The sequence below is a fragment of the Uloborus diversus genome, chromosome 1 (genome assembly GCF_026930045.1).
Source record: "Uloborus diversus isolate 005 chromosome 1, Udiv.v.3.1, whole genome shotgun sequence".
NCBI lineage: Eukaryota > Metazoa > Arthropoda > Arachnida > Araneae > Uloboridae > Uloborus > Uloborus diversus.
In genome coordinates, this window is record NC_072731.1 from 85903538 (window position 1) to 85930511 (window position 26974).

General features: G+C 32.2%; 1 protein-coding gene across 1 annotated transcript in view; it reads left to right on the forward strand.

Annotated features, from left to right (window-relative positions):
• Window positions 1-26974, forward strand: part of LOC129230920 (N-alpha-acetyltransferase 15, NatA auxiliary subunit-like) — a 275701-nt gene that overhangs the window by 244930 nt on the left and 3797 nt on the right. The window contains exons 19-20 of the mRNA XM_054865206.1: window positions 4452-4595; window positions 11115-11203. Of these exons, the coding sequence (XP_054721181.1) occupies window positions 4452-4595; window positions 11115-11203 (233 nt within the window). The remainder of the gene's footprint in view (window positions 1-4451; window positions 4596-11114; window positions 11204-26974) is intronic.

Here is a 26974-nt window from a genome sequence, read left to right on the forward strand (position 1 = left end):
AAATGAGACTTCTTCTTGTAACCATGGGACACTTTTTTTTAATGAAAATAATAGAATATGGTGCTGAGGGGTTAACATTTATCTGTCGCTAAAATTTACATCGTAAAATTTATACATATGGTATCAGCATATAAAAAAACACAAACATCAATTATTTATCACTTGACAACAAAGCATTTTGATTTTTGAAGCAAATACGTTTGAGCATTTCTACACATTAATCAAACGAATTTGCTAGATTTATTAAATATATTCAGATATTAATACTTTTAGAAAAAAAACTGCTTTTCATCTAAATGAATATGCAAAATTATACTGATTTTTTTGTAAGCAATATGGATTCCTTGCCTCTAAACTCTGTAAACGAAACATTAATATATTTTATAGATTGTTTACCTAATAAAATATCTATTTATACATGCACAAAAAATATGCATGTATAAATATCTATTTATACATGCATAACAATATGCATGTATACACATATGTATGTGTGTGGGTGCTTCTGAGCATTTGTAATGTTATGAAGTAACTATTTTCTCTATAATTAGGCAGTTCTCTGGCAAAGTGTTAGTTTGAACCCCTATTTTTCAAACTTCAAATTTTCCCAAGTGGTGCAGTTAGGCAGTTTTTAGAAAGATAACGTATGGCTTTTTGTTACACTAAAAGTTCACAAAGCATCTTCATTTACTTTAGAGATATTTAGAGTTAAATTGGAAAATTTGACCAGTTTTGTGAATTGCTTTTTTTTTTTTTTTTTCAGATTTCCTTGATTTTAATTCATATATCAATTGATTAATCAATACTTCATTAAATTGACTATCTAAAATCAAAATAAATATACTAAAAACATTAATTAAAGGGTCACAGTACCTTTCAAGCAATTTTTTTCAATTTAAGTAAATTCTATTTTTTGTTGAAACCATAACATGCTTACTTTCTTTATAATCAATTATTTTTTTATAAAAATTTCAAATATTGCTTACTTTTTTTAAAAATTCAAAACATTTAGAAAAATTTCAATTTTTTAAAATCTTTAAGGCTTTTTTGTTTTTTAAACTAATATAAAAAAATCTTTTTGCTAAACGATCACAATCATCATCTCTAAAAATCTGTGCATTCATTTGCTTTTGTGTTTACTAGAAAATTTTCTGTGATCAATTACGGAAAAAACCGTATTTTTTTTTCAAAAAAAAATTGGTTTTTAAAGTATAACATGCTCTAAACATTTGAGTAATTTATAAAATGCTTATCCAATGCACAGTTTTGTAAGTATATTATCTTAATTGCAAAAAGTATTACTTTAAAGCTGTATCTTTAATAGAAAAAAATCCTTAGGGATTCTTATGACACGAAAAAACAAAAAAAAGATCATCGAGAAAAATCAATTTAAAGTTTTCTTTTTGCATAAAAACATATAGCGAGCATGACCCTAAAACCATTCAATCTTTTTTAAATATGTGAAATAAAGCAATGAAACTTTTCCCTCGTGTTTGGACTAGTGTTTAGTTTCGAAATAAGCATTTTTTTTTTTTTTTTTTTTTTTGAACGTTTGGTCATTTTTGAGGTACTTAAAGTATTGAAAATTTTTAAAACATTAATTAACTAATTTTTCTAGTGAGATAAAGTTTTGATTAAACTAAGTAAATAAGACATCCATAGTTTAAAAATTTAACTTAAGAAGAAAGAGGAATCTAAAATATTAGAAATAATGCACTAATAGGATATTATATCAGTCTATCTTAACCATCCACAAGCTATAACTATTACTCTGGATAGTAATGAGATAGATAATAATGATATTTTAACGTATTTCACATGTCAACACAAAAAATTGTGGCTACTTTCGTTAAAACTTTAAATAATTTGACCAAAGGATGTAAGAAAAAAAATCAAGCAAAAAAAAAACACTTCATTTAAAATTAGAATATTTAATGCATTGTAAAAATCTATTTTAGATCCGTTGTAAAAGAAAAATTATTTTAGTTTAAAAATCTGTTTTTGTTTAAATATTTATTATTATTACTATATATCTATAATCATTCACTTTAACTTTTTTTTTTGCTGTCAAGGTATCAACAATAGTGTCAACAAATTAAATACAAGCTCTTTCACAACGCTGAGTAGTTTTTAGTGAACGAACATTTGTGTGCAAAACTATAAAGAGTAATAAAGAATTTGTCACATAAAATACAATACAAAATAAGCAAAATTTGGTAGTAAATGAAAGCTGGAAAATTTCCAGGAGATATTAAAAAAGTTGCATTACACTCTTTTCGTTTAAGTATGTGCATGTCGTGTGTGTCATATATTTCCATGTCCTATTTAAAAGGATCAAGAAATGAAATATATCTTACCTTGCTACATTTTGTAGGCTCAAAATCTTTCCTTTTAATAGCTGCCAACCACTTCTTTTTCAGATCTAAATCCATAGGGAAGGAATAGACACTAACTCTGGACCGTTACGATAATTTCCTTTGCGTCCCACTAACAACACGGTGTAGGCATAATTTATAACTTTTTAAAAAACACTTTCACATCCCAAATAAGTAAAGGCAAACTGGAAAAAATATATGTCTTGGCAATTGTTTTTGCGATAAATCTGAAGATATCAACAGCGATCACAATAATAACACATTTGTTGTCAAACAACCGTTGCACTCACTGAGTTTAAATCTTCTCTTCTCTTTCTCCCCTGTGGGATAGCGGGGTTTGAATCTTCTGCTGATGACTCACGCCGAAGCCTTGAGGGGCTGCGAAGGCTATCCTAGTTTCGATGGTTGTGGTTGAGCTCCAGCTGAGATATTGTGTTTTTAAGTTTGGCCTTTCCATATATTTGATTCAGATGTCTTTTTTTTTTTCAACGACCACTTGACTTATTTCTAGTGTTTGACCAAAAAAGTTCTCAGTTATAAAACAAAAAGGTTTTTTTTTTTCTAATTAAGCTTACCTTTATGTGTATTTCTGTCAAGCAGAAAAAGAAGACGTGTAGATAGCACATATTTTTCATTGCTTAACTCTTTATATGTTGTAGTGTAGCTCACAAGGATCATCGACTTTTCATAAAAACCATATTATTACTTTTTAAAATTTGTTTTGAGCATTAAAGCTTTTTGAAGCAAATTTCCATTTAATTAATGTTATTTTCAAAGTGAGAAGCAATAATATGCTGCTCTTAAATACCTGGAGCACGGTTTTCACTGTGCCACATTCCTAGAGCTGCTTCAGAGTAGAAAGTGAGAACCACCTCTGGCTCAACATTTTCTTCTTGTTTAGTTATCTTTCTGCTCATTCTGTCCCATCCCCCCCCCTTTTCTTTTTCCCTTGTATATGCAGTAGAACCTTGATTATACGAAGTAATTGGGACCAAACCTACTTTGGATAGTCGAAATCTTCAGAAAATTGAGAATTCACCAATAATCATGTACAGCATTTGCATGCTCTTGAAAAACCTTGAAAAGTGCTTGAAAAATGAAAGTTTATTTTCAAGTGCTTGAAAACCTTGAAAAACATTTCTTGGTGTATGAATTCTTTCAAAAATCATCAGATTGGGCTTAAAAATTTGTAAAAAATATCGAATGATCACCAATGCAAAAGTATTTTTATTCCAGATGAAATTCTAATCTAAAGGTTTTGTTGTTTTTGAATGTGAAAAATAAAATTTGTTAACACGACTCTGATTAAAGTTCTAAAAAGTTCAGTTTTACTGCAGTTGCTGAATGTTATTTTTTCACTTAATGTTGCATACAGAAATAAAAGAAGGCATTGGAAGGAATAAAATGAAACCCTTAAATGTATATCATAAATTATTAACTACAGTCTGGAATATATTTAACTAAATAGTGTATAATGAACTAAGAAATGTTTGATGTATGGTATTAATATAATGGTTGAACTAAAAATACATAAAAGTATATATATATATATATATATATATATATATATATATATATATATATATATATATATATATATATATATATATATATATATATATATATATACATATATATATATATATATATATATATATAATATATTATATTATATTTATATATAACCATCAATTCCACTAATAAGTGAGATGTATTGGATTTTTGATTTTATTAAAAACCTTCGACATCTTCCTCGGACATCTTTCTTCAAGCTTTATATCAAGTTTCAGTGCAAAAAAAAATTGCAGAAATAAGGCAAATTTGATGTGTTCTAAAATTGTCCCCATGGTCAACGGCCCCAGTTCACTCCCCCTAGATCCGACACTGAGTACCACTCCCGGGGTTTTTTTTTTTTTTTTTTTCAATTCTTACATCATTCCATCTGAGAATTAAGAGATTGATTTTTTTTCATCCTTGCCTTCTATCTATGTGAGTAATATAAATGAACTTATTTAATTGTTTTGATAATGTGTATTGATAGTTTAAATTTTAATATATTCATTCCTTTCCTTGCAGTATCAAGTAGCAAAGAAATCCCTGCACCTGTGCAAACCGTCCTTAAACAAGAAATGGATAAAATATATAGCAATAAAAATGCTCATGATCTAAATGAAGAATTCTTAGCTAAATTTTCTAATTCCTTGCCTCATGTTTTACAAGGTAAAGATTTTTTCTTTATCACAGATTAATTAAGATTTTATCCCATAGTTTTTAAACAGAAATTAAAAACAAAATTGCAAAGTTGCTATCTTTGTTACAGATTTAAAATTAATGTTCAGTTTATTATAGCTAGACAATATAGAAACACACACACAAGCTACGCGCAGGTACATTTGCTACTTTGCAGATACATTTGCTATAGATATGTACATTGTGCATTGCCCGATTTTTGTTAATATCAATATTACACATTGATTATCTTCAAATTGCAGTATAACTTGGATTTAAAAATACCCAATTTAACGATTTCCTCAACTTAATTATTTAATACATTTCACTGGTCTGGATTTGACTTTATTGAATATCTATGCTCTTTGATTTAACATTATCTTTGATTTAACGATAACTTTTTTCAGTCCCTTGACAATTATTTAATCGGGGTTATACTGTATGTTGAGAAATTAATGAAAAAAGTTCCCCTATTGTTTTCATGGATATGTGATTGAAAGTTCGCAAACAATCTTTTTATCGCTAATCACGCTGAATGACGTCAGGCAAGTGTTACCAGTTTGTGAACGACCCCTCACGAGTCGTCGCCTATCAAAGAATTATTGAAATTTGGCTCATTAGATCACTGATAACTTTTTTAATGTTTAAGATATCGAGCTGGAATTTTATCACAAGGTGTAGAATCTGTCTGGGCTTTTGATTATGAAGGTTATAAATTGATATCTTTCCAACGTGCACAGTGAAAACTCGATCACTTTAAACATTCATATTTCAACAAATTTTCAACATTTTAATTTCAAATTTTATTATTATGTTTCTGTTGTATGCTGTCAAATATTCTGAGTTTAGTAACAGTTGATGGAAAACTCTGTGTGCTATGAGCTGAAAACCTTAAAATAAAATTTGCATTTTTTAAAGAAATGCTTATATCTCTGTGGGTATAAAAGATACTTTCACAAAAATATAAAAATAAATTCTATAGTTTGTACAGTGCTGGCAAAAAAAAATCTTTACATTTGGTTCGCAATTAAAAATTTTACATAACTTTTTCTTTTCGTGATTTTACTTGGTATGCTATCTTGTGAATTGACCGAATACCAAATATTTGGCCACAATCCGGATGAATATTCGGTATTCGACCAAATAACTAGGGAGCATGACAAGAAGTTGGCATGTTAAGTTTTTAATTACCAACTAAATGCTAAGATTTTTTTTTTTTTTTGCCGGCACTGTATTATAAATATTTGAATACATAATTTTGTGCTATAAATTTCAAAATTTTCTATTTTTTCCAAGTGGAAATAAACTCTTTCACAGAAAAAGAGAGAAAAGAAAAACATTTTTTTTTTCCAACTATTGCCATCTTTACTCTCAATTGACTTCTACGAGAATGGAAAGTAGTATTATTCAGGCGAAGGCTCAAGCCAGCGATTTCAAACAATTTGAGCAGATTGGTACTCATAGCCATCGTTATACTCTATCTCATCAGGTGCAATAAAAACACCACATTCTTACTAAATGACTCTTGTGCTTTGTGAATACAGTGAAATACTTTTAACACGAAAATGCTTAACATAAAAAATTGGTTAACACGAAATGATATCACGGTTTGGATAGTGTACATAGTAATTTAATACATTATTTTTCTTTTAACACGAAACAAAATCCGCTTAACACGATTTTTTTTTTTTTTCCGATCTTCAGTGACCAATGTGCTACAAGTCAAAGGGTTTTTTCATGGAACAGTTTTGTGGAACTTACGGGAACTGGTTCCACTTCAATCGCAGCCCTTTTTTTGTCCATGCATTTGTCCCCATTCAACAGGAATCTTCCACTCCCCCTCTCTAATGAATAGAATCCTTATCTTCTACAGAGAAAGAAATGTCAAAAGTTGGGGGATAAGAAATTCCCAAGCATTTTAACATGCATTTAACACTGTTATTTTCTTTGTTAAGGTTGGTTGTTGAAACTGTTGAATTTCACATTAATTTTGGCAAAGATCTAAACTCAGGGGTTCTTGTTTGAACTCTGTTTTGGTGTTTTGCGGGCACAATGGCTGAGAAACAGAAGTAAAGGGCTATTTCTTTAAAAATGAAGTTGGACTTTATTAATGCAGTGGATGAGAAACGTAGGAATAAAACAGAAATTTGCAAAGAGTTTGGCATAACCAATGCTACTCTATCAACAATAATAAAAAACAGGGATCAAATTTGTCAGTGTTTGCGCGCAGTATGTTTGAGCCAGGGAGAAAACGAATGAGGACTGCCATACTTGAAGATCTGGAAAAAGCTTTGCTGATTTGGTTCAAGCAAGCTAGGTCACAGAATGCTCCGATATCAGGTCCTTTGTTGTTGGAAAAAGCTGATGAAATGTCAAAAGGAATGCAAATCAAATTCTCGGCAAATCCAGGCTGGTTGGAACGTTTTAAGAAAAGGAACGGCATTGTTCTGAAAAACATTTGTGGGGAAGCTAAAAATGTTTTACCCACTATGACCGACGAATGGTTGCAATCCACATTACCCTCCATAATTCAAGAATACGACCCGAAAGATGTGTTCAACGCCGACGAAACTGGGTTATTTTATAGATGCTTACCCAACAAAACTTTAGTATTTAAAGGGCAGTCATGTTCTGGAGGAAAAATTTGTAAAGATAGAATCATGGTATTGGTTGGCTGTAATTCAAATGGTTCTAAAAAATTACCATTATTTGATAGGGAAGAGTTTAAAACCCTGGTGTTTTAAGAATGTAAGGACTTTGCCAGTTGAATACATGGCTAATAATAAAGTGTGGATGGTGGCCACCTTATTCAATGACTGGATTATCAAGTTGGATAAACGATTTTTACGAGAAAAGCGTAAAGTGCCACTTATCATCGATAACTGTCCAGCACACTCTGATAATACCAAATTAAAAGCTATTAAGCTCATATTTTTGCCACCAAACACCACAAGTGCTAACCATGTGATCAAGGTATCATACAGAACCTAAAATTTAATTATCAAAAGCAACTGCTTCGAAAATATTTAGTCGCAATGGAAGCAAAGGAAGAATTTTCCATTAATTTATTGGATGCATTGCATATGTTGCGCTCAGCATGGAATTTAGTGAACTCAACGACAAAATAAAATTGTTTTCACCATGCACTTTCTTCTGTATCTCAAGAAACAACCGAGATGGAGACTGAGCGAACATGTAATGACTTTTTGGGAAAGCCTCAACATTACTTGGTTGTCCTGCACTATCATTAAATGAATATGATGCAATGGATAATGATGTGTGTACAGCACCTGTTTTGACAGACAGAGAAATTTTAGAAATTGTGCATAGTCCAAATGATTCCTCTAATGTAGGTTCCGACGACGAATCTGACAGAGCCAACAATGCAATTCCTGTTTCTTCTTCTTCAGAAATGCAGAAAATAATAAAAAGTATGCGCAGTTATTTAGATGTGCATTCAAATGGAGAAATGACTAAAGCAATGGATGATCTCAAGCAATTTGTGGAGAATATGGCGCTGAAAAAACAATTCAAAAAAATATAACTGACATGTTCCCTAAAGCACAATAATTTTTTACTTGCATTTTATTCCAATGGATGTCACCTACAAATTATTTGAATGGAATTCGAAATAAAATTTGATGGCATTGAAAATATTTGTAAGTATTGTTTTTTTATAAGAAATCTTTTAACACGAAAAAATATTTTGGTCCCCTCAATTTCGTGTTTGCACACAAATTTGAGTTTTAAATAATTTGTTAATTTCTCTTTAATGAGTTGTTTCCAAATTTGACATATGAACTTGCAATATGCAGTGAAGCACCGTTTATACTTTTTTCAAGGGACTGTGGAAAAAAATTTATAAATAAAAAAACGAATAAACAAAAATTACAAAAAAAAGATGGGAAAAAATAAACGAGTGTTTTTGTAATATAAGCCTTAGTAGTTCTAAAATAGCTTGAAGTTTGATAAGGAAAATAAAAAAATGTAATACAATAAAATGAAGCATGTACTAACCTTTTAATGCCAGAGTTAATATATAATACTTTTCATATTCACGCGGTATGATTTGCAAAGTAAAGGTTGTAGGGCTCTTTTGGAATGCACAGTAAAAAGTTCTTTGTTTACAGTTAAAAGTGCCGTTTTAACATTATCATTTAATTCACTACTAATAAGATAGTCTTGCATGGTGATGAAACCCTCCAAAGCTTGCTAAAACTTAGCAGTGGCTTTTCATAACAATTATCCTCTTCTTTGCTGCTGATTTCTTCATTAACGATCATTTCATTGATTGTTAGAAGTGAACATGTTCTAAATCACACTTAACAAATTCATCAAACGAAGAAACTTCACTTGCATTTGACCAGTTTTTAGGCGGAACAAAATGAGTTACTTCAGCGTTTTCAATAGGACCATCCACTGAAGTCAAAAATCCACCAGTGGCATGAGCGCCCATATGCAAAGTTGCAAGGGGGGGCTCAAACATTTTTCCCGTGGTGTGGCTGGATATTTTCCCCGTGGAAACTGATTTCAGGACAGATTAGAGTTATTAAAATTTGACATTTTTAATAACTTATTCATTAATGGCTGGAGAAGAAATGTTTTTACATTTTTGCAAAGAAAAAAGTACTAAAAGCAAGCAAATTCTAATTTCTAAGGGGGGCTCGAGCCCCCCCCCCCCCTTTGCCCCCCTATATGGGCGCCCTTGACCAGTGGGCAGTTCTTTATCCTTTTGGGTAAGACATTCTCCCACGCCAAAATTACAAAATTCATAGCTTGCAAGATGTCAATGCTCATTTTTTCGAAGCCTCCTTGGTGTAAACTGGCGATAGCTGTTTGAACTAAGAGTTTCCTATAATGCTGTTTGAGGGATTTAATGATTCCTAAATCCAGCGGCTGCAATTTACTCGTACAATTTGCAGGGAAGAATTTGACAGTTACATTTGTTAGAAAGTCCGTATTTGGTGGATGAGCTGGACATTGATCGATGAATAAAATGATTTGCTGTTTCTCTTTTTGCATTTTATTATCTAACTCTTTTAACCAATCAGTAAGAAAAGACATTGTCATCCAAGATTTTTTTTTAGCCATGTACTTTATTGGCAATGTTTTCACATTTTTGAAGCAGCGTGGCTTTTTTGACTTGCCAATAACAACAGGAGGTAATTTTTCAGACCCATCTGCATTTGCACGCAGTAACACGGTCAATCGAACTTTGCTTTTTTTACCACTATGACACATATCTGATGTAATTGCAAGAGTTTTAGATGGTAGAATATTATAAAACAGACCTGTTTCATCTGCGTTAAAAATGTCCTTTAGTTTATAGCCCTTTATCAGTTCTGGCAATTGGTTTTGAATCCAGTCATCCACTGTTTCACAATCAACATCTCCAGATTCTCAACTTACAATTTTACCTGTAGTGCAGTGTCTTAGTTTAAATTTGTGAAGCCAACCTGAAGAAAATAATGTATCACATTCCACGTTTAACATCTCCGAAATTTCTTTTGCCTTCTCAATAAGCAAAGGACCACTGATGGGAATTTTGGCACTCCCACACGGGTTGAACCCCTGTAAAAGTACTTTCTCTACATCAGCAATATTTCCGCTTTGGACTCGAAGTTTTTTCGAAGCATTCGCACCACTTTAATGATGACTTTCCTCTATAATCTTACGCTCATAAATGAGTGTGTTTAGAGTTGACACGGGTAAACTTAACTTTTTTCGCAAGATCCACTCTTTTTAAAAGTCGTGGCCATTTGTTTCATCCACTTCCTTCAAAATGTGCATTTTTTCTTTTAACGATAGGGATTTTCTACAACGTGAAGTGCTATTGAATGATGAAATCCAGAAACTGGTAGGAAAGAGATTGCCCTCTTGCCGACCGGATATTGCATGTGAATCCTTATCACCATTTCTGTGAAAGGGGGTGGGGGTGCTTATTTTCCCCTGAAATGGGGCTTTTGTTCAACTGGGCAAGTATAGGTCAAGATCAGATGCAATTTCTAAGAAACTGGACAATCAACAGCTTAGGATCTGAGGTTGAGATGTGTATTCTCTCCTTTTGACTCAGAAAAAAAAGTGTAAATGAAATTGTGATTTCAGGAAAACGTATAAAAGAAATTTTTTATCATTAATCCTACGCATTGGATTTTGCAGGGATCGAGAAATAAAACATATAAATGATAAAAACGTATAAAAGTGAAACGTATAAACGGTGCTTCACTGTAGTTGTTTTGATACAGTGAAAATTTCAAAGCATTTCTATGTATGTTTCATTTTATTAAATCATTTTATCTTGTGCTATAACTTTTGCGCTGCACTGTATGAAGAATTTACTACTGTGTCAGATTAAAATAGTTTACCTGAAGCAAATGATACTTGCAATTAAATGAATAATTTCAAGAGCACTCTTGGTCTCCATTAGGGAGCCTTTGACTATCCTAGTTGTCCCCAGAACCTGTTGCCGGCTCTCATTTTCTTGGTTAAATTTTTGAATTTACATTGCAGGTGCTCGTATGAAATATTTCCTTGAGAAGTCATCAGAAGTGTTAAGCTATTTCACAAATTTCAATCAGATGAAAGGAGTTACTATACAGGTAAATTTTTGTTACTCTATGTATGCTTCTTTAAAACTCAAGTTCAATATGATTTTTGTTTAATATTAGTGTTAGTCAATAACGAGACAGAGGCTATAAAACAGATTTTATTCGATATTCTTCAAAAATATTGACCGAAATTTTTTAAACACTTATCCCAATTATTAATTAGTCGCTTAGTTCCGCCCCCATAAAAGTCCTTTTGCTGCTGCTTTAACCAATTACGCACGCACTCCTTTATTTCATCGTCAGAATGAAATCGTTGTCCCCGAAGTGACTTTTTCAGTTCTGTTACTTTTCCAGTTCCCCTAAAATTGGGGCTCATGTGGGGATAGATCTGGACCATAAGAGGCAAAACTTTGCTCTTAAATTTCCACAAAAGTTCCTTTTTTGCATTGGCTGTGTGGTCTAGTGTTATTGTGCAAAAGGATGAAAGCATGCGGTAGTTTACCAGAACTACACACATCCGGATCGAAAAACAACAAAAAACATTTACAAATATAATATAATTTCTCTAATTCAAAACTTTCCTGGAGGGGGGGGAGGGCATGCTCAATGGATGACAAAAATGCTTCGTAACGAAAATGTTTTAAATATTCAATTCAATATTTTGTTTAAATCTTTCAATTTGAGCAGTCTCAATAATTTGAATGTACTTTGAACTATATTTCGTATTGATGTCTTAAATAGTTTGTTTTTAGTCACTTAATACATACCTGCCAATTCTACTGGATTTTCCGGGAGACTCCCGGATTTTTGACATTTCTCCCGGTCTCCCGATTTTTATTGAAAATCTCCCAGTTTTTATTAATCTCTAAAAAAAATCCTTCCATCTAGGGATTTTCTTGAAAATGAAAAAAATAAACCCCTTTAAAATAAATTTTTACATCGTTTTAGCGCTTTTACTCCATTGTTTGAAAGTTTCCTACTCAATTTCAAACTTTAGCACATTGGAATCTGGCAACATCAGTTCTTGTTTACGTTTGCGATCTCTTCGTGCACTCATCGCTAAGCCTATGTTGCACAACATTTCTTCTTGTACACAAAACGACCGCTATTATCGGGCACTTTGCGGCCGGAAAAAGTAGATTAAATCTTGAAGACCTGTAAAACTTGTCTATGATTGAATTTTTACAGATAATTGAAATTCTTTTTTTCCCTAAATAACTTTTCATTGAAAAAGTATTACTTTAACTTTTATTCTTCCATTTAATATTTTCATCAATTAAACTCTGTGTATATGACCCAAGGAACTTGCATGATTGTACTTTAAGATATAATAAAAAATTCCTATTTTCCCCTCAATAACATGGAAAAAAGCAATATTGCGCTACATTGAAAAAATCTACTGGATTTTTTTCTTTGAATGTTGGCAGGTATGTTAATAGCTTTTGCTTTAAGACTTTTTACTTTTTAGTTGAATAAGATTAAGTAAAATACTAATAATAAATCTTTAAAGAATGCAGCTATAAATGCACTGCAATTTTATATGTAACTTAAATATTTTCAGGGGGAAAATTAAAATTAAAAAATTTATTTATTTATTTATTTATTTTGAAAAAATCTGAATATTATCAAAATTAATGCGTAAACTTTTTTGGAGTTTTTAAATAAATTTTAAGAAATTTTTTTATTTCTATGAAAATTTTCATAATTTTTAAAATCCACATATTATGTATATTATTCATTTATGTTACATTAGTAAGTAAAAAAAATGCTTAAAAATTGTACTTTTTCAATCATGGTACTTGTTACTTTTCCAAAAATGCGTAGAACTTTCACAAAGAACCCATGCCTGTGAATGTAGAACTCAATTCTATCTTCGTTGATGCATACAACTTTCACGAAAAACACAATGTCAGCGCATTAACCGTAATGTCAGGGTTGCCGGCGATAAGGCTTTAAAATAGGATTACTGGTTCAAGTTGTGCCTTCTGTTATGAACAGAATAAAAATTTTCTCTCTTATCGAAGATGAATGAAAATAGATGAGATACGACACCTCGAATGGAAATGATTGAGCTGGCGGCGTATTTTATTTAATCTCATTAGGTTTTTTTCGTTTTTCATTTCTTTTTTAATACAAACATTTCTGTTCAGTATATTTCGCAAACCTTTTATTCAGCTTAATGTCAATGGTTTACGTTTAATTAGAATTATGAATCGTGTTGATACCTCCATTGGTTAATTTTTAATTGTTGCATTAAGATGCTTTTTTAACCAACACGCATTCACTTTTCAGAGCCCACGAAAGGCCATATCAGTCTTGTCAGAAACTAGGGGCGCGATCCTTAGAAGAGCCCCGCTCTTTAAAACTTTTTAGGGGGATGGGATCTGGAGACCAATCTGACAATGGGTCCACCTAGAACTTGGGCGGCCCTTTTAATTTTCCTTTGTACTATAATTAAAAATAAAATAACTGATTGAAGAAGGCAGTTAATTTCTTGAAATTTCAAGCACTCATCCATCATACAGGACTATAAAAAATTATGTGTTTTTGAGTCAGTACTTCAGGGTTCGTACGGGTCATGGTAATCCTGGAAAGTCATAGGAAAAAAATTAGCCAATTTCAGACCTGGAAAAGTCATGGAAAATTGAAATTTTCGTTTAAAGCCATGGAAATTAATTTCAAGTCATGGAAAAATGTCCTGAATAAAGAAAAAGTAACAGTAACTGAAGGAGCATTAGAAATCTTGAGCGATTTGAAAGTATAGCATATAAAAGCTATTAAAAGTGGAAAATTGAACGATCCCAAAATCAAATCTGAATTTTGAAATCTCATTGCATCCACTTCTGTAGCAGCCGCGTGCCTTTTTTTGCAATGTGATATTACTCCTTGGACATCACTTATTTTGAATTTGCTGTTATTTTCAACACTTCTTATATTCCACATTCTGTAGTAGCGAAATTTACATTCTTAGTTTTGCCCCGCCCACTCAAAAAAAAAAGGAATTCAATTGCATCCGAGTTCGATTCCATCACTCATACATAGCAATTTTTTTATTAAATTTATCTGAGTTTATCTTAATTTGTTGAAGGTTTGAGAAAATCAAGATATTTATTCAGGCGATAGAATATAGAAAAAGAGGAATTCCAATTCTCTGAAAGAGTAGTGCCAACATACGGCCTGCAAAACTAATCCATGCGACCCACTGCTACGTTCAATATCAGGAATCAAATATGTTCTTGAATTTCTGAACCTAATAATTTATATGCATTTGAAAATGTGCAAATAAGTCAACAAAACAAGTATACTTTTGAATCAAAAAATTGATTCGTAGCTGAATGTTTTTTTTTTTTTTTTTTCAAAAAAAGATCTGGTTTAGAAACATAAAAAACTAAACTATGTGGCTTTACTTTAAAGAACCAAAATACTGTCAAGTCATGTGGATGATTAAATGCATTACCTGTTCATGTAAAAAAAAATCAGACATTTAAGCATCATCATATTTGTTTCACTGCATTTTTACTTTACTTAAATTTATGATGAAGATAAATAAGAATAGTTTAGTTTTTTAAGTGTACACTATTTTTTCCATTATGAGTAAGTGCTTTAATGAGACTGGCATTCGATGTAAACGTTTTGCTAATGCTCATTTCCAAAAATTAGCAAATTTGAGATTAAATAGTGCTATTCTCTTCATGTAATGAGGTCATGAAAATTTTCATTGAAGTCATTAAAAAGTCTTGGAAAAGTCATGGAATTTTTTCATCCAAATAGAGTATGAACCCTGGTACTTCAATTTCTCCGTAATTATGTCCCGTATTTCCGTTTCAACCGATATATCGAACAGATAGAAATCTAAATATCGTTACCGTGGTAATAGTTATGTATCGGTTTATCGCCGAGCCCTAGTTAAAATGTTTTGTTCTGTGGTTACAATCCAAATTTGGAAGAATTAGAAAAGGTTAACCCATATAATCCTTGTCTTAAAATTGGAAATCATTTTGAAATTTCTTTCTGTCTGTTTCAAATTAAGTATCTTTAAAAAATCAATATGCTGTCTGTCTCATAAATCCAAGTCTCGAAAGTTTGAGATTCCATTTAGTTAGTGTACCAAAAAAAAAAAAAAAATGCTCCACTACAGTTGGTTTTACTGATATTAAATAAATACTTAACTTTGAAGCAAAATATCCCCATAAAATTCATCAGCTTCTGAAAGAGATTTTTTTTCTTTATGGGCTCATGCTTGGTTTATGATCTAAGACTGCAAGTTTTGGACAAAAATAATGCCTTTTTGATTTGTGTATCCAATTTAATTTGCACTGAAAGTAACCTTGTTTCCTCATTAACGTTGGTCATTGTATCCATAGAGTTGATTAATTCCAGCAGGGGCTGAAGGCTAATTGGATTCACAAAGTCAGCATGAGTGTAACAGTTTTTGGATGACTTCGCTAAATTTACCTTAAAAGACATTCAAAAACTTGAGCAGCTTCAAGTATTGCCCTTTATCATATGCGAGTCATCCAGTGTTTCATCCAACTTTCTCACATCCCTTTTAGAATCATGCCGAATATTGCAAATTGCTCAGCTAACTCATCTAACATAATTTTCAAGTCAGCAGGTACTATCCACATTTTTAATAATTGGTTTCACAGTTACAGAGACATTGGCAGACACCATGTACAGGTCTGAGGGCGTAAATAATGTTAGATTTTTCAGATTTTATTTTTTGCAGAAAAATATTGTGCACTTTTAGTAATTTAAAGGTTTTGAGTGCATTCCTTAAGCTTACAGTAGTGTTCCACCATTGCATTCAGGTTACTTCAGCATGTTTTGCAATCTATTACACTTTCTAAATTTTTTTCTAAAGCAGAATTTCTGGATTTCAAATTTTAGTGATGGTTCTCTAAAGCATTTATAGTTTTTACACATTTACTTGCTGAGTGTAAGAAAACTTAAACTTTGAATGAGAATACCTGTTAATTATCTAAAAAATATACTCTATTTTTATCATGTTCTTTAATGATAAATTTACTGTCCATCATATGAGACACAAAGTTTTTCTTGCTCTTCTTGCAGACATACAGGGAAGGTAATTCAAATTTCAGATAATGCTCGTGAAAGTATTTTATGAACAGCAAAATTTGAAAAACAATTCATGGAAAATCTTAGCGGGATTTTGCTCTCAATCCCATGGGGTTAATCCTGCCAATATCAAACAGGGTCTCCAGATACTCGAGATAGGGATATCTCAGGACAGGTAACGCTAAACAGTGTGCTTTACAGGGGTGATTGTGTTCCGGTATTTTACCGGATTTCCAGTATTTACATCTTGATTTGCAGTATCTTCATCTTCGAAAATACCGAAACCATCCTATATGTTCAGAAAAACCCACTTTTGTAAAATTTAGGTCGATGTTTAACGAAACGCCGAAAGTCCAAATTGAAGACGTTTTCGTTTGGTATAAAGCGTAAGCTACCGTCATGTTTTCCAATCTCTATGGTAATTATTGAAGAACAGCTGGGATGAGAGGTGGAATAAAGGCTAGGTAAGAAGAGAAAGGAGCATTACTTGATATTTTTCCCCTTAATATTTTTTTTTCAAGATGTTGAATATCGTTTCTCTGTTCAGTGGCGCAGCTAGGGAGGGGCGGAGGGGGTGGTCCGCCCCGGGCAGCACTTTTTGGGGGGCGGCAATTTCACACATTTGATGCGAAAAATTCAATGTGTTTTCCTAATAAGGAAATCACTTTTATCTATTACTGGAGGCAAAAAAAAAGTCTTGGAATTGTAAAGTTTTGGTACGACTATGACAGTGAAATTTCTCTAACACAAAACGTATGTTTCTCTTGTGGACATCTCAGCACGATTCTTTGTCTCCCCCCCCCCCTTCGTCTTGATCTACAGACTGAGGGAAGTTGCAGTATAAAATCAAGGGACCTAAGGTTTTTTTCTTCACCGTAAAGGTTTACTATATGGGAGGAAACAAATTTCATAACCTTTCATTTTTGAGGAATCTACCATTTAATTTTAAGAAAGTTCCTTGGAAATTACCTTATTAAAAAAAAACACTATTTTTTTTAAAGGATAGTGACAACAAGAGTAAGAGAAGAAAAGTCTCAAATGGAGGGCAATTTATTGCTCAACTTCGGAATAACATTATCTATTTCAACAATTGCTTTCATAGTTCCTTGGTTACAGAATTTTCATTAAGACAGATGAATTTTATGTACACTTTATAAAAGCACTTATTCACAACCTAAATACCAATATTTGCTGTTAATATTTATTCCTTTAAACAATGAGTTTCACATTTAGTCATTCATTATAATGAAAAGTTTTTAAGCAATAAAATGTCTAGGCAAAGCCTTTTACATTTACATCAAAAGTAATGAAAATAATTTTCGACGCACAACTTTTCCTTCTAATAAATCACAGTATGGTTTATCGAACACAAAGAGCCTCTTTATCTTATCGTCCTCCATCAGTAAAGAAGAGAATCATCCAAACTTTGTAATATAGCATTACCAGACCTTAGTAAGTATTGCTCGTAACCTGGTCGCCTATTTTTGAGTTTGTCAACATTAAGTGATTCGCTCAAGCACAGATTCAAAAAGAAGTCATAACTCCCTTTGAGAAATCAGGTCTTAAAATTGTGTTTCTAAAGCTTCAAATTATTAAAATTTCCATGGCGGAACCACAACATTAACGTTCCTTCCAACTGGCACAAAGCTTCAAATGCATTTTCCACTATTTCTATTTTGAAAATTTCTGGAGGAGACCCACTTACTTGCCCTTTCTCTCTTAACTTGGCCAAACATAGCCTAAAACAGCATTTTTAGGGGCTCTATTTTCAACCCCTCCCACCCCTTGTCCCAATCTAAGGTTTCCAAAGATAACTTTAAAATGTGCTTCCAGGCCGGCGAATACTAACCCCTTCCCATATAATAAAAATAAAGACAGCTTAAAATTGCGTTGTTTAAGCCTCAATAAATGTCACATTTTTCGGGAAGAGAGCAATCGAACTTTTCTATTTCTTAACGTTAAAAAACAGCCTAAAAATGCAGTCACCTAACGTCACAAGCTGACTCAAAATTTTGTTTTCAGAAATTTCTACAGGAAGTTTGCAAAGCCTTTTTTTCCCTCAATGATTAAAATGAACAACAATTTCCAGAACGATTTCGGGTGGAAAACCCCCTGCCCCCATCTGACCTCTCTCATAACGTTGTCTGTCAAACACGGTTAAAATCGCGTTCTTAAGACGTCATTTTCAAAACATTTCAAGGGGAGACGGAAGAGCCATCTGATTTCCCAACATTTTTAGAAACATTCAGCCGCTCCCTAACTCCCACCAAAAATAGTCTACGATTGCGGTTTTGAATTTCGGCATCAAAATTTCCAGAGAGCTCTCGGAAAGTTCTCTACTCTCTTTAGCGTCATCAAAGATAGCAAAAAATAAATTTTAATATGAAAAATATTTCGGGGGGAAAATCCAGTGGGAAACCCTTACACCACTAAATACAGCCAACGCATTTGTGTTTTTCAGTCTAGTCAAAACACTTTCCTTGCAGCACTCCCGAACCTTCCCCAATTGCTTCACGCATCCAAAGATATCCTAAATTGCTTTTTTAACACTTCAACTTCGGAAAATTTCCTTAAAAAATCCCCTCCCCCCTGCGTTACTAAAATTGCGAATTTTTACTTAACTTTTGGAAAGTTTTGGTGAAGCACTGAATTTTTTTCTCCTGCAAAAAAAAAAAAAAAAGTTCTTTCTTTTTTTAATTAAGTTCTTATGTTGTACGTTAAATACTTTTGACTCTTTAATGTATTAGCTATTTCTCATCAAAAGGGCGGCAAATTGAGGAACCGCCCCGGGCGACCGAAAGTGTAGTTACGCCACTGTCTCTGTTGCATATCTTAATATGCAGATGATGTAACTAGGGTTGCCCATTCCCCCCGACTGCGATGACACCCCTCAATTTTACCAAGCCCCTTTTTCCCTCAAGAATTGCCACCCACTAATAAAAAGACTTAAATTCTTCTAAATTATTTTCTCCAATTCTTCTAAATTATTTTCTCCAAAAGTTTCTGTGGTATAATCTGCTTCATGACCCCCCTCCCCTCCCGACACAAACACATGAAAATCCTTGCTATAACTATATTATTAGATTAAATTGCTAAAATATTTATTCACCAAGATGGCCTATGGCTTTCCTCTGTTGTAGATGCTTATGTAATAGGGTTTACAGTCCCCCCCCCCATTAAATGTTGAATTTAACGACTTATATATATTGAAAATATTGATATTTGGAGAGCGATATATCGTGGCATTAAAATTTGGATATCGCCTAGCCCTATTGCGCAGTAATCATAATACATTCTGCCCCTTTTGCCCCAAACTTATTTAATTCTGAAATATTTATGCACTTCTAGAAAATGAATGTAATAAATGGTTAAGGATTCAGATACAATGGAGGAAAATAAAACATTCTTTGAAAAATTTTTAGAAATGAGAAAAATTAAAAGAATTTAATTCTCTCCATGCACATGGACATATTAAGTCCAATTAAAACTTCCAGTTTTAGCCCCAACAAATAATTATATATTTAAATAATGTGTGCATACACGTAATGTGTATATGTATTCCCATCAAAACACTTTTTCTTCTTGGAAAAAAGTTCAGGTATTTTTTCATGGAGTCATAATCACCCCTGGTGCTTTATGCAAAAAAAAAAATTAACGTTTTATGCTAATTACAACGAACGGAAATGAGCAGATTAAAAGGAAGAATGATACCTCAGATTTCAGCAAATTCACATACGCTTAGTCGATCAATATTCATAATTAAATCTAATATGAAAACGTTGACACTTTGTTTTCTATTTCCGTCTCCCAGCCTAGGGTTGTCAGATGGAAAGTTTGGAAAATATCCAAAACACATCTTAAAATTAGCCAAAAATAGATGACGTGAGAGAACTGCACCAACTTTCGATAATTTTAAAAGCTTCAATTGTATAACCACATTTGAATATTTATAATACATTCCCGGTATTTTGAACATAATATTTTTATAATGACATAATTGCTACTTTGATATTCTTTCAATTTGTCAAGCGTGATTTATCAAAAAAAAAAAAAGGCAAATTGGCTAACATTTGACAAATACGGAAACCGGTTTTTGACTTTGCTCGATTGATTACCTTAAGAATGACCAGTCTCAAGCAGAGTTGCAGTGTCTAATATTTTGTCAAAACAAAAACTTATATTGGTTAAAACAAGTACAAATATTACGTTCTTGTGTTAACTATCATGACTTGATAAAAGTTAATATTTTTGATAGTTGTGTTGAAGTTACAAATTTTGAGTTATGCACCAATATGAAGTTCTATGCTTGGCTGTCTGGCTACCCAGATGATGTGGCAAATAAAAACATTTTTGAAAAAAAAAAATTAGGTTTTACACAAATCTAACTGGTCTTACGCAAGTAAAATTTGCACCAACCAGATTCTTAAGACTGAAAAAATGGGAGCTGACCTAACACATTATTTCGACGCCATACGTTCTATCTGTTTAATGCAATTAGTTTATTTGGCATCGAAATTTTCCCAATTTTCGCCTTGAGGAACAGAATAAACGAAGGAAAACAACTGCCAATTTATTACCGTTTGTTTTTTGGCCGCAGAGAATGTCCCCTGGATGAACATTTTTGATGTCAATGAAATTATTGTGCCAAAAATCACCTAATATGGAAGCTACAGTAAATGTTATAGAAGAGAATGATATTGAATTGCCCTGTCTGGCTAACAGTAAATATTAGTGTCATAGAAATGTAATGGATTTTTTCCGTTTCATGCAAAATTTGACTGCTAAGCAAAAAGCTTTTGGAAACAAGGTTATTCGCCGTGGCCGTTACCAGAAAAAATTTTTGGGGATGGTTTAAAAACTTTTATGCAGAGCTTTGCGCTATTTGTGCTAATGTTCAAGTCATACGGTTATCTATTATGAAAGCATTTTATGCAATTAATATACACATAAAAGAAATTTGAGTTTTGAGACAGTTTTTTTCTTTTTTGAAATTTTTTAATGTAAACCAACATTTAAATGCAATGGTCTGTCCAGGATTTTTCACAAAGTTCGTTTTTTGTGAAAAATCAAATAATTTCGCAAAAAAAATTTTTAAAAACTTTTTTTTTTCTTAAATCAAAATTTTAAAATTTAGAGCAGGTACAAACTGCATCATAATTTTTTGACCCTAGACACTCTTAAAATGCACAGAATTTCGTTTAAAACTTATAAATTCCGTGATTTTAACAAAAATAAAAAGAGATTTTATTTGATTACTTCTTAACAAAGCGTATTAAACATCAAAAATTCAAAAAATCGGATTCCCATAGCGGATGCAAAGAGATCGCGATTCTCAAAGTGAAAGCATCAAAGGTATAAAAACGGCTTGTAAAAGAAATATTTTTGATAAAATTGTTTTTAAATTGCATTTTAGAGAGTCCTATGATAAACATATCATTAATATCTTTGGACACAGTTGAAGCAAAAATAAAATTAAACCATCGATTCAGCATTTTAATTTTTGACTCATAAAGAAAATGGATTTTTGCTTTAAAAACTTGAAATACGTGTTCTAACAAAAATAGAGACTTCATTTATTTGCATCCTAATAAAGCGAAGTTAGTTTGAAAAAACAACAAAATATGATTCTTGTATCGAATGTTAAAAGATTGTATTTTTTTAAATGTAGACATTTAAAGAAAAAAAAGGCAAGTCAAACAGTTTATTTAAAGTTAATCATCCTTGTTAGCATCGAAAAATCAAACAAACCCATATAATTTTCCCCCAAAATAACAGTTAAACATTGTAGAGCAATATGAAGACGCAAATATCGACAAGCTGGTAAAATGATGAGAATATTTTCTAATCAAGTCATTATAAAGATTTAACGCCAAATGCTAAATGGCTATAATTTTGAAGTTGGTAACCCTATCTGAAGCGATCATATTTTTTCCTAACCCTTACTATCCCTTTGCAATTCTAAATTCATTTCGCAGATATATATTATTATTATTATTGATTAAATCATGAGCGGGGAGAAAAGTGCTTAGCAACGCATTTTCAGAAAAGTTTACAACACCGCTGCTAATTAGTTGTGATAAAACAAATAAACAAAATTATTTAAGACTAAACTTATTTTCAGATGTTAATTTTTTTCCAAGGAACAAACAACAAGCAATTTGCTTTCAGATTTGGTCTTTCAATTAACTACTCGTGAAAGATCCGTTCTTGTTTATCAGAATTTTGTGAAGGGTCCGTTTTGGTTGATGGGGATTTTGTGAAAGGTCTGTTTTGTTTGATCGGGATTTTGTGAAAGGTCGGTTTTGGTTGATCGGATTTTTGTGAAGGGTCCGTTAACGGAGCCAAATATCCTCTGGCCAGACCCCTGAAATGTCAAACCAAACTTTTCGAAGGGGGGTGTTGAACCCTAAGATCCCCCCACCCCCGAGCGCGGTCTTGTCAAACGCATATACAGTTGGATCTCAACTTATGCGAGGGATGCGTTCTGAAACTCCTCGCGTAGGTTGAAATTTTTCGTTGTGGAAAAGGATATTTATACGATTGTTTATGAGCATGCCATATTTTTAAACATTTCAAAACACTTCTCAAACTGTTTTGTCCCATTTCTCAACTTCCTATTACCGAATTTAAACATAGAGAACTGAAATATTGTCTCTTTATAGTAAATAAAAGTAAGGTTTCAAAGAAATTCTGGAAGAAAGTCTGTGGCGGACGTGCATCCGTGAGACCCCATAGTACCTACAGCCTTGAAATTTTGTACAATATTAATTCGAGTCCTGGGTGCACCTGGGGTTTTATTTTTTTAGATTCAAATTAGTTTTTTTGTAATTAATTTTTTAAGCTCAAATTTTGCGTAAACTGCCTACTATTGCCTATTAAAGGGATAAAAAATTATTTGCACATATTAATATTAGATATTGTTAGAAACGGTAGAATTTTCCGCATATGTGATGTTTTTTTCATTTGTGGGGGTCAACAAAATTTAGGGGGGTGCACCTTGTTAGGGGGGAGGGCCTGGAAGCCAATATTTTTCCACACAGGACCTTAAATGAGCAACAGAGCAAGCATGGTGCGAACTATTGTAAACTCTCCATATAGTCATAGGCGCCCATATAGGAAAGAGGGCAAGTGGGGGCTCAAGCCCCCCCCCCCCTCTTAGACATTAGAACTTAATTACTTTTAGTACTTTTTTCTTTGCAAAATGTAAAACAATTCTTTTCCGGCCATTAATGAATAAGTTATTAAAAATGTCAACTCTAATCTGTACTGAAACTAATTTCCATGGGGAAAATATCCTGCTAAACTTTGGAGAAAATATCTGAGTCCCCCCCCCCCTCCTTGTAATTTTGCATGTGGGTGCCCATAGGTAATGCAAGACTATGATTTATCTCATATTTGAAGTTACTAGAGGTAATGGAAACATCATTTATTTGATATTTAAGATTTGTTACTGTGTTTTTCAACCTTAAATATAATTTATAAATCAAAAAGTATCTATAATAATTACGGGACATCCTATTTTCTAGTTTTCCCAATACATTCAGCATGTGGTGTTTTTTAAAAATAAATTACCCTATTTTTTTTCACTTGCTGTTTATTGTGATACACATATGCAATAAAAATTCCTTCCTTGGAATTTTACTGTGAATTTTATTTTATGTTTGTGTCTCTATTTTTGGTACTGGTTGTAGCTTCTGCGTATGCAAGGATATTTGCTTATTAGTAATCAAAACTATCTTCTAAATGTGTTCTGTGTTAAACTGAAAGATTTTTTTGAACTAAAAATTGACTGGGTAAAGTGCACAATTTATGTATATTTTGCACTTTGTATTTCCAGACTTCAGAAATTTTCTTAAAGTTGTTTTCCTGTGAGTTTTCGGAGAAAAAAACTGTGAATGAAAAACTGCTCTTAATTACTGAATAACATTTTGAAAGTTGAAAAAATCTTTTAATTTATTTTTCTAGTTTCAGAAAAATTTTATTCATTATGCAGTAAATATATGAATTAAACTCACAACTTTCATTCAAAATTTGTACCAAATTAGCTTAGCATTATGCTGCTGCACATTACAAATAAAGTTAGCCATCTGTTTCACTTAGTATGATACTCCTTTTGTTACGCTCAAGCAGGCCCCGGCTCATGGGATAGGCGGCCGCATAGGGCGGCAGATTTTAGGGGCGGCAAATTGCAAACATTTTTCTTCTTCTTCTTTTTTTAAGTATGAATATCTGTTTCAGCGTCCTAAGATTCACAGGTTCTTTTTTGAGTAGAAAGGCGTAAAGAACTTTTTGCTGTTAGTGAAGAGGGTGAAGTAGGAGTGGAAAGGGAAATGCTGGAGAGTGACGGTGGGTGCAATCCTTAGATGTAGCTTTTGAAATCCGATTGCATCCGCTTCTGTAACACTCTTTCATTACTACTTAGGCATCTACTGCTTAGGCATTAATACCTTTTTGTAGACTAATATTTTCAACCCTTCTTAGTCTTTATTTACTTATTTATTTTATGAATACTGCCACGCCCATTCAAAAATATTTATCCTACTCCATCTGCATAATTTAAGCCAACATCATTCTTCAAATCTAGTTTTAATGCTTATCAGGCTTACCAAAAATATAGCTCTTGAAGATCTTAATAAATTCAACTTTATTTTAATTTGGGTAATGACCCTAGTAATTGGCATTTTAAGAGTTTGTTCTTAAACTTACCTCTGTTTTCGTTAATTAGAAAAAAAATATTCACTTGCAAATATTTTTGTATCAAAGAATGCACATCTGTGCATCTATTTAGTTCACTAAAAGCAAAAATATTTGAATTAATATTTTTATAAATATATATATAAAGTTACCAAAATCACCAGTAATTGGAACACGTTAATGGAACTGGAAAATCACTTTATTTTTTGCTTTTGGATTACATACAAATTTTATCATCATAAGTAAAATATTTAATGTTAATTTAAGATAATTTTACATAAATTAATGTTGAATCACACATCTTGAAGTTGAAAAATATTTTAGAGAAATAAAAATAAACTTGGAGTGTTGCATGGAAAAAAATATTGAGATTATGGCTGTTTCCACAGAAAAAGAAACATTAACAGAGTGATTCTAATGGATCATAAAAAATGAAAGAATTCTGTACAGTCACAATGGCCAAATATATTTGTTTGTTATTGCTTTTCTTAAAAATGTAACAGTATATTCTGTAGGATTCAAATCAATAGAAGAACCCATTTAATATACAGTCAGATCGCGACTTACGCGAGAGATGCGTTTCAAGACCCCTCGCGTAAGTCGGAATTTCGCGTTGGGGAACAACGTATGTTTAGAAATTTTTTATACCCAATTATTTCAGACATGTGTTAACACCCCTCAAATTGTTTCAAGCCATTTCTTAACTATATATTACCGCATATTTTGTAAAGAACTGACTTTTTACTGTATTTTAGAAAAAGTGTTACTATTTAACATGATTACTCTGTTAAGAAGCACAAAATCAATGATCAATAAGATACATGTACTTAAACAGTAGGGTACTTACAGAAAGAACATTACTGCATTGTAATAGCACTAAACAGTAGATATCGTAATTTTAATTATAATTTTAAAAATTATGAAGTTTATGTAGTGTGGGAACACCACTATTTCTGACCTGGCTTCCATTTTCATGATGTTTGTATTTTGCTCAGACACTACTCTGCAAGCTTCATTATTAAAACTAAGCTCTGAACTTGCGAATTTCCTTTTCTTGAACTTTAATTGTACGTATCGAAGATTAACTCATACCTAATTGTTGTGCTACCTTCGAAGCACTTTATAATTGTTCAAGCATCGAGAATCTTGACCTTTTCTTGCATTGTCAGAAACTTTCTGTTTTTATTTCCACTTTTGCTAACTTGAGATGAAAGTCCTCGTTTGGGAACCATTCTGTTTTATCAACGTTCATAAGAAGGGGGAAAAAACGTTAAGAATCGGAGCAGTAATTTGTATAAACTAAAGCAAAGCGTTGTTTAGACTAATACATTGTGTGAATTTCCCCTGTCAGTGATGCTAAAGGGATGAAAGTCCATTCACGAACCCAATATTTAGTGTGGACGAAGCCCATTCTAATGCTCCGCCGCTTCTTTCCAAAAAAATTCATGTTGCAAACTAGTAATTTGCGTCAGCAATAAAAAATTCATTACTCATGAAAAACTTGCGTTAAGCCATTTTGCGCAAGTCGGATCGCGTTGTAGCGGGATCCGACTGTAGTTGCTGCAAAAGTATCAGAAATCCAACTAGTGATATATTGCGCAACACATTAGTGTTTATAGGCACATGTGCCAATCAGTGGAGACTAGCAAAACTGAAGCACCACTAAATGGCATCCATCATTACTTCAGAAATCCGAAACGGGACAAAAAATATACTTCTACCCACTGAAGTAACACCTTTCAACTAAACAAAACTTTTGACAACCAAAATTTAAAATATTTTTTAAGTCAGATTTTAATAGATTAATGCGTATGTTTCCCTTAAGCCAAAGAAGAAGCTTTTGCAACAAAAATGACTGATTTGACACAAGCCACAATTTTTTCTTTTTCCTATACCAGCTACCATTTAGTAACATGAATTGAAATTGTAATCTTTAAAGTAAATGTAGGTTCAATTTGTACATAACCTTCTACTTTTGGAAGATTGGATACCCATATTATTTTAGGACATTTTTGTTGAAAGTGCCAATCACTGGTGACCTGCCAATTA